Source organism: Melanerpes formicivorus, unplaced genomic scaffold (genome assembly GCF_026170545.1).
Source record: "Melanerpes formicivorus ecotype bairdi unplaced genomic scaffold, bMelFor1.0.p_v2 SCAF_85, whole genome shotgun sequence".
Classification (NCBI taxonomy): domain Eukaryota; kingdom Metazoa; phylum Chordata; class Aves; order Piciformes; family Picidae; genus Melanerpes; species Melanerpes formicivorus.
In genome coordinates, this window is record NW_027142437.1 from 2,840,417 (window position 1) to 2,852,475 (window position 12,059).

Consider the following 12,059-nt stretch of genomic DNA (forward strand, 5'->3'; position numbering starts at 1 on the left):
CCTTTCTGCTGGCCCTGCAGGCCTTTGCCAACAGTCTCTCTGCAGCCTTCTTGCAGCCCCTTCAGCTCCTGGCAGGCTGCTCTGAGCTCTGCCTGCAGCCTTCTCTTCTCCAGGCTGCACACCCCCAGCTCCCTCAGCCTGGCCTGGCAGCAGAGCTGCTCCAAGCCCCTCAGCATTCTCCTGGCCTCCTCTGCAGCCTCTCCATCAGCTCCAGGTCCTTGCTGTGCTGAGGGCTGCAGAGCTGCACCCAGCCCTGCAGGGGAGGTCTCAGCAGAGCCAAGGGGCAGAATCCCCTCTCTGGCTCTGCTGGCAGAGCTGCTTTGGGTGCAGCCCAGGCTGCCCTTGGCCTTCTGTGCTGCAGGCTCACACTGCCTGCTCCTGCCCAGCTTCTCCCCCCCAGCACCCCCAAGGCCTTTTCCTCAGGGCTGCTTTCTCTCCCCTCCTCCCCCAGCCTCTGCTGCCAGTGAGGATTGTCCCAGCCCAGCTGCAGAGCCCTGCACTTGCTCCTGTTGGAGCTCTTCAAGCACTCAGCAAACCTTCACCCCTTGGCAGAGCAGAGGAGCCTCAGGGGGGAGCAGCCTGGTCTTGCACTGCAGGTAATGGTGCAGAGCTAATTTCTCTCAGAGGAATCCCCCCACACACATCTGAGAGCCATGCAGGGCAGAGCCTGTGCAGCTGGCTGTGATGAGATGTGGCATTCTGCCTGGGGCCCAGCACTTGCACTCAGTTTCAAAGCTGCTTTCAACTAATGCAACCCAAACTGCTGCAGGAATCCATTTGTCCCTCTGGATGCCAGCAGAGCTTCCAGGCTGTGGCCTCAGTAACTTGGAAAACTCCTGGAGAGAAAGGAAAATCTTCCAAATCCCAAGGCCCCACCAAAGCCTTCTGCAGCAGAAGGAGGAGAAAGCTGAGCTCAGAGCAGCCCCCAGCAGGGGCACCAGGGGAGGCTGCTCCTCTACAACTTCTGGTGCCATGGACAGAGGCAGCCTCAGCAGGGCTGCTGAGGAGAGCAAGTGTGTGGTGCAGCAGACAGCTGGAGGGAAGGATCCACCCAGAGGGACCTGGGCAGGCTGGAGAGCTGAGCCCAGGACAACCTCAGGAGGTTCAACCAGACCAAGGGCAAGGTCCTGCAGCTGGGGCAGGGCAATCCCAGGCACTGATACAGGCTGGGCAGGGACTGGCTGGAGAGCAGCCCTGGAGAAAAGGACCTGGGGGTGCTGGGGGAGGAGAAGCTCAGCAGGAGCCAGCAGTGAGCACTTGCAGCCCAGAGAGCCAAGCAGAGCCTGGGCTGCAGCAGGAGAAGTGTGGCCAGCAGGGCAGGGAGGGGATTCTGCCCCTCTGCTCCACTCTGCTGAGACCACAGCTGGAGCTCTGGGGCCAGCTCTGGAGCCTCTGTGCCAGGAAGGCTCTGGAGGTGCTGGAAGGTGTCCAGAGCAGGGCCAGGAGGAGGAGCAGAGGGCTGGAGCTGCTCTGCTGTGAGCACAGACTGAGGGAGTTGGGGTTGTGCAGGCTGGAGAGGAGAAGGCTCCCAGGAGACCTCATTGTGGCCTTCCAGGATCTGCAGGGGGCTGCAAGAAAGCTGGGGAGGGACTTGTGAGGGTGTCAGGGAGGGACAGGACTGGGGGGGATGGAGCAGAACTAGAAGTGGGGAGATGGAGATTGGCTGTGAGGAAGAAGTTGTTGCCCAGGAGGGTGGTGAGAGCCTGGCACAGGCTGCCCAGGGAGGTGGTGGAAGCCTCCTGCCTGGAGGTGTTTGCAGCCAGGCTGGAGGTGGCTGTGAGCAACCTGCTGTGGTGTGAGGTGTCCCTGCCCATGGCAGGGGGTTGGAGCTGGCTGAGCCTGGAGCTCCCTTCCAGCCCTGGCAGCTCTGGGATTCCTGTCCTAGTTCACAGCCTTTCAGGACTCACATGTGGAAAGAACAGGCAGAGGAAAGCACACAGAGACATTCATCAGAGCCCCCTGGAAACTCTGATTCCCTCCTTCCCCCCACTTTCCATTGCTTCCTCTGAATGTCAGCTCTTTTGTTCTGGGTATCTCATGCCATCAACATGGCCTCGAGCTGCCCCAGGGGGGTCAGGCTGGGTATGAGGGGAAAGGTCCTCACCAGGAGGATCACTGGGCACTGGGAGGTGCTGCCCAGGGAAGTGGTGCAGTGAGCATCCCTGGAGGTGTTTAGGAGATGAGCAGCTGAGGGCCATGGCCTGACAGCTGTGCACAGGGAGCTGTGAGGCTCTGCTTGGACTCAGAGCCCCTAAGGTCTTTCCCAGCCAGGCAATTCTAGGGCTCTGTGACTCTGATTCTGCTTCCTCTAACACTTGCCCCCATCCCAAACCTGACAGCCCAGGTTTAAGATGCCAGCATCATCCCAAACCCAGGCCTGCAGGGAAGTAAAGGAGAAGCCAGCACTCATGATGTTAAACCCCCCCTCTGTCCCTTTTCCCCTCTGGCCCACACAGGCAGTGCCCACCTGGGAAGCACAACAAAGCCTCTGGAGACAAAAGCTCTTACCTGAGTAGATGAAAATCCCCCGAGGTGGTTTCTTTGGTGGCTCAACCACTTCATAATGGGGATGGCCTCCACTAACCTGTCCTGGTAGAAGTGGGAGAGCAGAGCATATGCTGCCAGCTCAATGTCAATGGAGGGTGGCTGCCAGGAGTCAGAGAGCTGGGAAGCAGCTGTGACCCAGAAGTGAAACTCTCCTGCAGAAAGAACCACCAAGAGCTGCAGAGCCTCAGGCAGAGGCCCCTGGGGCAGGCAGAAGGAAAAGCTCTTCATTACTGGTCACAGATGGGATCTCAGGATCAGGGGCTCACAGGGTGCTAGGGGTTGGAAGGGACCTCTGGGGAGCAGGGGAGGGGAAAAGGAGCTGGGGGTGCTGGGGGGTGGGAGGTTGACCAGGAGCCAGCAATGAGCTCTGGGGGCCAAGAAAGCCAATGGCAGCCTGGGGGGGATCAGCAGGGCTGTGGTCAGGAGGTCAGAGAGGTTCTCCTGTCCCTCTACTCTGCCCTGCTGAGGCCACAGCTGGAATCTGGTGTCCAGCTCTGGGCCCCTCAGGTCAGGAAGGAGCTGAGGGAAGTGCTGGAGAGAGTCCATGGCAGAGGCACAAAGATGCTGCAGGCAGTGGAAGCTCTTCCTTAGGAGCAGAGGCTGAGGGAGCTGAGGGCTCTGGAGCTTGGCTTGGAGGAGCCTGAGAGGTGAGCTCCTGGCTGGGGCTGAAGCTGTGCAGGGGCAGTGGCCAGAGGCTGGAGCCAGGCTCTGCTGGGGGCTGCCCAATGGCAGCAGAAGGGGCAGGGGTGGAAGCTGAGGCAGAGGAAGTGCCATGGGAAGAGGAGGAAGAATTTGTTGGCTGTGAGGGTGAGAGAAGCCTGGCAGAGGCTGCCCAGGGGGGCTGTGGAGTCTCCCTGTGTGGAGCTCTTGCAAGGCCAGCTGGATGTGTTGCTGTGTGAGCTGCTGTGGGTGACCCTGCTGAGGCAGGGGGCTTGGGCTGGTTGAGCTCTGCAGCTCCCTGCCAGCCCCTGGCACTCTGTGGCTCTGTGCAAACTCCATCTCCACCAGAGTGTAGGAAGGGTTGTGCTGTACCTTGGTGCTCTGCTCTCTGGTTCAGCACATTCAGGGCTTCCTTTGCCTTGGTGCTTTTTGCCCAGGACAAGGCATAGGTCACAATGGCCAGGGTGTAGTTATCCCCAATGCCTTCTTCCAGCTTATCTTCCAGGTAGTTTGTAGCACTCTTGATGACATAAGCATGCTGGAAAGCAAGGTCACAGCAAAGAAGGTTCAGCAAATAAGATATATGTTGATCCTGAAGGTCCCTTCCAACCTGGTCTGGTCTATCCTATCCTATCCTATCCTACCCTATCCTATCCTGTCCTATCCTATCCTATCCTATCCTATCCTATCCTATCCTATCCTATCCTATCCTATCCTATCCTATCCTATCCTATCCTGTCCTATCCTATCCTACCCTATCCTATCCTATCCTGTCCTGCTCTGAGAGTTGTGCAGAAACAGGAACCAAGAGACAGCCAGGAAATGAAGATCACAGGAAGGGATGGTGAGGAAAATACATTAGAGGTTGAGATATGGACAGTTAAGGGCCATGGAGAAACAGAAACCTTACTACCACCAAGAGCATCTCTTGCAGAGGCTCTCATGGGCTCAGGCACACAGCCCCAAGGCCAAGCTTTGGACCTGCTCTGAATGTGAATGTTTCACTGAGCTCAGCTGGAAGGGTTTGAAACCCATTCAGCAGAGCTCACCCCAGAAATCTCTTTGCAAGGTGTTGGGCCAGAGCTAAAGGTTTGGAAGAAGTTGTTGCCCAGGAGGGTGGTGAGAGCCTGGCACAGGCTGCCCAGGGAGGTGGTGGAAGCCTCCTGCCTGGAGGTGTTTGCAGCCAGGCTGGAGGTGGCTGTGAGCAACCTGCTGTGGTGTGAGGTGTCCCTGCCCATGGCAGGGGGTTGGAGCTGGCTGAGCCTTGAGCTCCCTTCCAGCCCTGGCAGCTCTGTGACTCTATCTGCAGAGGAATTTAGGCAACCACCACTGCAGGGCATTTGTTCCTTTAGTTTCCTAAATTGCCAGCCTGCTGCCCTGTGGAAGCCAGGACAATATTCATGCTAAAAGCAACTGCCTTTGGGATTTGAAGGGCAGATCACACTGCAGGCACCACAGCACCACTTGTGTTACAGTCACAGCCTGGGCTGGGCTGGGAGGGAGCTGCAGAGCTCAGCCCAAGGCCTCTGCACCCAGCAGGGACAGCCCCAACTCCAGCAGCTTGCCCACAGCCCTCTCCAGCCTCCCCTTCAACAGCTCCAGGCAGGGAGCCTCAACCACCTCCCTGGGCAGCCTGGGCCAGGCTTCCACCACCCTCCTGCTGCACAACTTCTTCCTCACCTCCAAGCTCAAGCTGCTCTGCTCTGCTCTGCAGCCCTTGGCCCTGCTGCTGGCCCTGCAGGCCTTTGCCAACAGTCTCTCTGCAGCCTTCTTGCAGCCCCTTCAGCTCCTGGCAGGCTGCTCTGAGCTCTGCCTGCAGCCTTCTCTTCTCCAGGCTGCACACCCCCCAGCTCCCTCAGCCTGGCCTGGCAGCAGAGCTGCTCCAAGCCCCTCAGCATTCTCCTGGCCTCCTCTGCAGCCTCTCCATCAGCTCCAGGTCCTTGCTGTGCTGAGGGCTGCAGAGCTGCACCCAGCCCTGCAGGGGAGGTCTCAGCAGAGCCAAGGGGCAGAATCCCCTCTATTGCCTTGGGCAGGTGAGGGAGGTCTGACAGAACCAGGTTCACTCTGCTTCCTTCAGCTGCAAAGTGCTTGCCAGGTCCTGTGAGCAGCTGTGAAGGGTTTCAGGAGCTGTGCATTCTCTCCCTGCCCTGCAGTACCTGTTTGTCTGGGAAGCCCAGCAGGGAGGACATGACATAAGCTGTGAGAGTCACTGGGTTATTGATGCCTCCTTGAAGGTCACTCTGCAGCACCCTCCCAGGCTCATGGAACTCTCCATTGGGCCTCTGGTGGCGGACAATCCACCTGGCTGTGTCCAGCAGCACATCCTGGTCGATGTCTATGAAGGGACGAGCTTGCAGGAAGCATCTGAGCACAAAGGCTGACAGCCTGGGGGGGAGAGGTCAATCAAACAGCACAAAGTCAACCACACAGCACAGCTGCACAGCACCACAGTCCCACAGAGCAGCAGAGGCTGGCAGGGAGCCCCAGAGAGCATCCAGTGCAGCCCCTGCCAGAGCAGCAGCACCCAGGGCAGGCCACACAGCAATGCAGCCAGGGGGGGTTGGAAAGGCTCCAGAGCAGGAGACTCCACAACCTCTCTGGGCAGCCTGCTCCAGGGCTCTGGGAGCCTCACAGTGAAGCAGTTCCTCCTCATGCTGAGCTGCAACCTCCTTAGCTCCATTTTCCAGTCACAGAATCACAGAACCAGGCAGGCTGGAATGGAGCTCAGAGATCATCCATCCTGAGCCTGAGGGGGCAGAGTGGCTGAGAGCAGCCAGGCAGAGAGGGACCTGGGGGTTGACAGCAGCTGAGCATGAGCCAGCAGTGTGCCCAGGGGGCCAAGAAGGCCAAGGGCATCCTGGCCTGCAGCAGGCACAGTGTGGCCAGCAGGAGCAGGGAGCTCATCCTGCCCTGTGCTCAGCACTGCTTAGGCCACATCTGGAGCCCTGTGTCCAGTTCTGGGCTCCTCAGTTTCAGAAGGACATTGAGAGACTTGAAGGTGTCCAGAGAAGGGCAACAAAGCTGGGGAGGGGTCTGGGGCACAGCCCTGTGAGGAGAGGCTGAGGGAGCTGGGGTTGCTTAGCCTGGAGAGGAGGAGGCTCAGGGGAGACCTTCTTGCTCTCTCCAGCTCCCTGCAGGGAGGTTGGAGTGAGGAGGGGACAGCCTCTGCTCCTTGGTGCAAGGGACAGGAGCAGAGGCAATGGTCCCAGGCTGTGCCAGGGGAGGCTCAGGCTGGATGCTAGGAAATATTTCTGCCCTGGAAGGGCTCTCAGCCATTGGAGTGCTCTGCCCAGGGCTGTGCTGCAGTCACCACCCCTGGGGGTGTCCAAGCAGCTGTGGAGCTGAAGCTCAGGGACATGGCTTAGTGCTGCCCCTGCAGTGCTGGGTGGAAGGTTGGGCTGGGTGGAAGGTTGGGCTGGCTGAGCTTTGCCATCTCTTCCCAGCAGGTACATCCTGTGGCTCTGTAGCTTGCCTCTGGTACCTGCCTGGTTTCCACTGCTCCCCTGCCATGCTTTAGCAGGGTGAGAGCCAGCAGAGGAAAGGCTTTCCCAGTTGTGCAGCCTCAGAGACAGGAGTGGAAGAGGCAAGGAGGACAAATCCTCACCACCACTAACTGTTCACCCCTTGGAAAATGCCCCAGTCAGCTTCCAGCCTGCAGGCTGGAGGGAGCTGGGGGTCTGTCTGCAGCAGTGATGCTCACCCAGCTCTGACGGCTTTCAGTCAACCACAAGGCTCAGTCAGCTAATTATTATTCCTCATTCCTCTGAGGGAAGCCACAGAAATCTCTCAGCAGCCCCAAGCTATTCCCCTGGCTAAAACCACTCATCCTCCAGCCCCTGCAGCAGTGAAAGGCTTTGCTCTCTTAATGGCTTTGACAGCAAGTTCTCCAGCAGGGTGACCTTAGAACTGGCCTCAGCTCCTCCAGGAAAAGCAGGCAGGAGGCTGAGCCCAGCTGGAAAGTTTTACCAGCTCCACAACAACCAAAGAGCCCAAACAGTTTTGAAGCCCAGAGCAAATCTCTGACATGCTCCAAGCCCCCAGGGGGCAGCTGGCAGAGCTACTCACCATGTGCTGCCAGAGGGATCCTGGCTTCCAAAGGCACTGAAGGAGCCATCCTCCCTCTGGAAGAGCAGCTCTCTCTGGTAGCCTGCAGGGCAAAAGCAGAGACAGGGGCTGAAGGCTTTCCTCTCCCCCAGGTTCCAGCCCCACTGCCTGCTGCTGGGAAGGGAGGCAGCTCCTGAGGCTGAGCAGGGCAGAACCTCAGCTCCTGCTTCGTACCAACCCCCTCCCAGATGAGCAGGAGCACACAACACCGGGCAGAAGGTGAGCAGGGAGCAGGCAGCAGCACAGAGGCTGTTCAGAGGGCTGCATCCAGAGCGTGGTGCTGAGTGCCTTGAAGTCCAGCTGGAGAGCAGTGCCAGAGGTGTCCCTCAGGGCTCTGTGCTGGGACCTGTGCTCTGCAATACTCTCATCAGTGGCACAGACTGGAAGCACAGCAGCAGTGTGCAGCTGGCACCCACTGAGAGCTGCTGGCACCCACTGAGAGCTGCTGGCACCCACTGAGAGCTGCTGGCACCCACTGAGAGCAGCTGGCACCCACTGAGAGCTGCTGGCACCCACTGAGAGCAGCTGGCACCCACTGAGAGCTGCTGGTACCCAGCTGAGAGCAGCTGGCACCCACTGAGAGCTGCTGGTACCCACTGAGAGCAGCTGGCACCCACTGAGAGCTGCTGGCACCCACTGAGAGCTGCTGGCACCCACTGAGAGCAGCTGGTACCCACTGAGAGCAGCTGGTACCCAGCTGAGAGCTGCTGGCACCCAGCTGAGAGCTGCTGGTACCCAGCTGAGAGCTGCTGGCACCCACTGAGAGCAGCTGGTACCCAGCTGAGAGCTGCTGGCACCCAGCTGAGAGCTGCTGGTACCCACTGAGAGCTGCTGGTACCCACTGAGAGCAGCTGGCACCCACTGAGAGCAGCTGGCACCCACTGAGAGCTGCTGGTACCCAGCTGAGAGCTGCTGGTACCCGCTGAGAGCAGCTGGCACCCACTGAGAGCTGCTGGCACCCACTGAGAGCTGCTGGTACCCACTGAGAGCTGCTGGTACCCAGCTGAGAGCTGCTGGCACCCACTGAGAGCTGCTGGCACCCAGCTGAGAGCTGCTGCCCACACCCCAGGGGGCAGGATGGGATCCAGGGGCACCTGGACAGGCTGCAGAGGTGAACCCAGGTGAAGCTCAGGAGGTCCAACAGGAGCAAGTGCAGGGCTCTGCAGCTGGGCTGGGACAATCCTCACTGGCAGCAGAGGCTGGGGGAGGAGGGGAGAGAAAGCAGCCCTGAGGAAAAGGCCTTGGGGGTGCTGGGGGGGAGAAGCTGGGCAGGAGCAGGCAGTGTGAGCCTGCAGCACAGAAGGCCAAGGGCAGCCTGGGCTGCACCCAAAGCAGCTCTGCCAGCAGAGCCAGAGAGGGGATTCTGCCCCTTGGCTCTGCTGAGACCTCCCCTGCAGGGCTGGGTGCAGCTCTGCAGCCCTCAGCACAGCAAGGACCTGGAGCTGATGGAGAGGCTGCAGAGGAGGCCAGGAGAATGCTGAGGGGCTTGGAGCAGCTCTGCTGCCAGGCCAGGCTGAGGGAGCTGGGGGTGTGCAGCCTGGAGAAGAGAAGGCTGCAGGCAGAGCTCAGAGCAGCCTGCCAGGAGCTGAAGGGGCTGCAAGAAGGCTGCAGAGAGACTGTTGGCAAAGGCCTGCAGGGCCAGCAGCAGGGCCAAGGGCTGCAGAGCAGAGCAGAGCAGCTTGAGCTTGGAGGTGAGGAAGAAGTTGTGCAGCAGGAGGGTGGTGGAAGCCTGGCCCTGGTTGCCCAGGGAGGTGGTTGAGGCTCCCTGCCTGGAGCTGTTGAAGGGGAGGCTGGAGAGGGCTGTGGGCAAGCTGCTGGAGTTGGGGCTGTCCCTGCTGGGTGCAGAGGCCTTGGGCTGAGCTCTGCAGCTCCCTTCCAGCCCCTGGCATTCTGTGACTCTGAAACACTCCAGAAGACCTGGAGATGCTGATGTCCTGAGAAGTTCCTTCTCCTTGGGGCTGCTCTCCAGCAGATCACCTCCTGCCCTGTGCTGCTGCAGTGGATTCTTCCTTCCCAGCTGCAGGCCTGAGTACCATCAGCACCTTGCTGGTAGCCTACAAGCTCTCAGCTCAGACCAGCAGCCTGTGTAACACAGACTGTGAGCAGCACAAGGGATCAGTTGGTGCCAGAATGTGTTAAGCTTGGGAGGGATGGGAGAGCTGAGCAGCAGCAGAGGGAGAAGGCTCAGCTCTTTGCTGCAGCTGGCTTGGTTCCTTCTCAGCCCCAACCCCACCACAGTCACGCAGAAGGCTGCAAACATTGGAGCATCCAACCCAGGGAAGCCTGGAACAGGAGCCCTGGGGGCTGGGAACCACCACACCCCTGCCAAGAGGCATGAAAAATGACACTGCAAATGTCAGCAGACCCCAGAGGGCAGGCAGGGAAAGCAGGATCCCATTGGGGAGATGTAGGCTGGGGCTGCCAGAGGGGGGCCTGGGAGCCAGGAGGCTGCAAGGGGAGCAGGGCAGGGTGGGAAGGACTTCACGTCTCTGTGACAGAGGGAAGGGTCTCACCTGCCAAACAGCTTGGGAATGGAGCTGGCTCTTGCTTGGGGTCTAGCACCAAAGTTTTCAGAGCAAGCAGAACTTTCCTTCTGCAGCAGTGATTCCAAGCTGGGATCTGTCACCCCCACAAGGGACTGGGGGGGTGGGAAGGCAGCTTTGCCTTTGCTCTAGGTTAAAAAAAGCTGCTGGAGGAAAGATGACACAGCAGGGTCTGACCAAGTGCCAGGCCCTGCCCTGGGGGCACAACCACCCCAAGCAAGGCTGCAGGCTTGGGGCAGGGTGGCTGCAAAGCTGCTGGCAGAAAGGGACCTGGGGGTGCTGCTGGGCAAGCAGCTGAAGAGGAGGCAGCAGTGTGCCCAGGGGGCCAAGAGAGCCAAAGGCCTCCTGGCTGGGCTCAGCAATGCTGTGTCCAGCAGCAGCAGGGAGGGGATTGGCCCCTGGCACTCAGCTCTGGGCAGCCCACACCTGGAATATTGCATCCAGCTCTGGGCTCCCAGCTCAGGAGGGACAGGGATCTGCTGGAGAGAGCCCAAGGGAGGCTCCAAGGATGCTGAAGGGACTGCAGCACTGCCTGGGGAGGAGAGGCTGAGAGCCCTGGGGCTGTGCAGTCTGCAGAGGAGAAGGCTGAGAGGGATCTGATCAATGGCTATCAAGAGCTGAGGGCTGGGGGGCAGGAGGCAGGGGACAGGCTCTGCTCAGCTGCACCCTGGGACAGGACAAGGAGCAGTGGATGGAAACTGCAGCCCAGGAGGTTGCAGCTCAGCAGGAGGAGGAACTTCTGCCCTGGGAGGCTCCCAGAGCCCTGGAGCAGGCTGCCCAGAGAGGTTGTGGAGTCTCCTGCTCTGGAGCCTTCCCAGCCCTGGCTGGATGTGTTCTGTGTGCCCTGTGCTGGATTCTCTGCTCCTGCTCTGGCAGGGGGCTTGGACTGGGAGCTCTCCAGAGGTCCCTTCCAGCCCCTGACAGCCTCTGAGCTGTGAAATCCACAGGAATTCCCTGCTAAAGTCTATATTTAATATGAAGAGAGAAAAGCAAGCAGTGACTCTGTAAAAGCAAGGTTTGGTTCTGTTCTGAATAACCTTCAAATCTCAGAGCCACAGAGCTGCCAGGGCTGGAAGGGACCCTAAGGTTCAGCCAGTCCCAACCCCCTGCCCTGGGCAGGGACACCTCACCCCACAGCAGGCTGCCCACAGCCACATCCAGCCTTTACAAGCAGAACCATTTGCTCTCTAATTCTGACAGCCTGGCAAGAGGAAGGGAAACAGAAGCTGAGGACTTCCCTCCCAGTCCCCATGACCCCAGGAGTGCAGCACCTCCAACGCCTCAGAGCAGAGCTCCAGAAGCCTCTGCACCCCTAAGAGCTCTTAAAAAGCAGCTGGCACTGCTTCCCTGTGCAGCACACAGACCTTTCCTCATGTAGGACACAGCCTTGGCTTTGAGATCCTCCCTCAGCTGCCTGGTCTTGGTCAGGTACTGCAGGACATAAACGTTGGGGGCGAAGTTGATCATGTTCTGCTCGCCGCAGCCGTGCGGCATCTGCAGCAGCCCTGCCAAGCCGTGGATGGAAGGCCCCAGCAGGTCACCTGGAAGGCAGAATGCCATGGTAAGTGTCACAGCAGAACAAAACCAGCAGCAGCTACAGCTCCTGCAGGGGGGGTCTGAGCTAGCACGAGCTGTCTTGCCAGCTTTTTGTTCCATTTGTTGCCCTCACAGCAGAGGGCTGGAGCTGCCCTGCTGTGAGCACAGGCTGAGGGAGTTGGGGTTGTGCAGCATGGAGAGGAGAAGGCTCCCAGGAGACCTCATTGTGGCCTTCCAGGAGCTGCAGGGGGCTCCAAGAAAGCTGGGGAGGGACTTGTGAGGGTGTCAGGGAGGGATAGGACTGGGGGGGATGGAGCAGAACTAGAAGTGGGGAGATTGAGATTGGCTGTGAGGAAGAAGTTGTTGCCCAGGAGGGTGGTGAGAGCCTGGCCCAGGCTGCCCAGGGAGGTGGTGGAAGCCTCCTGCCTGGAGGTGTTTGCAGCCAGGCTGGAGGTGGCTGTGAGCAACCTGCTGTGGTGTGAGATGCCAGCAGCTGGATTATGGACACATGGATCTTAGATACTGAGTCCAACAGTAGCCCAGCAGGGGGAAAAAGCAAACTACTGCGAGGTCTATAGGCACAGATGATAGAGAGGGAGAGGGAGAGAGATGATCGAGACAGAAATGATGGAGATGATAGAGATGATGGTGATAGAGATGATGTTGATG

The 12,059-nt window shown here is 59.4% G+C and overlaps 1 protein-coding gene across 1 annotated transcript in view; it reads right to left on the reverse strand.

The window, feature by feature from the left end:
* Positions 1-12,059, reverse strand: part of CD109 (CD109 molecule) — a 56,105-nt gene that overhangs the window by 12,467 nt on the left and 31,579 nt on the right. Inside the window, exons 18-22 of the mRNA XM_068165192.1 lie at positions 11,219-11,395; positions 7,273-7,354; positions 5,364-5,592; positions 3,580-3,745; positions 2,509-2,699 (exon numbers count right to left, since the gene is read on the reverse strand). Coding sequence (XP_068021293.1) covers positions 2,509-2,699; positions 3,580-3,745; positions 5,364-5,592; positions 7,273-7,354; positions 11,219-11,395 — 845 coding nt within the window. The remainder of the gene's footprint in view (positions 1-2,508; positions 2,700-3,579; positions 3,746-5,363; positions 5,593-7,272; positions 7,355-11,218; positions 11,396-12,059) is intronic.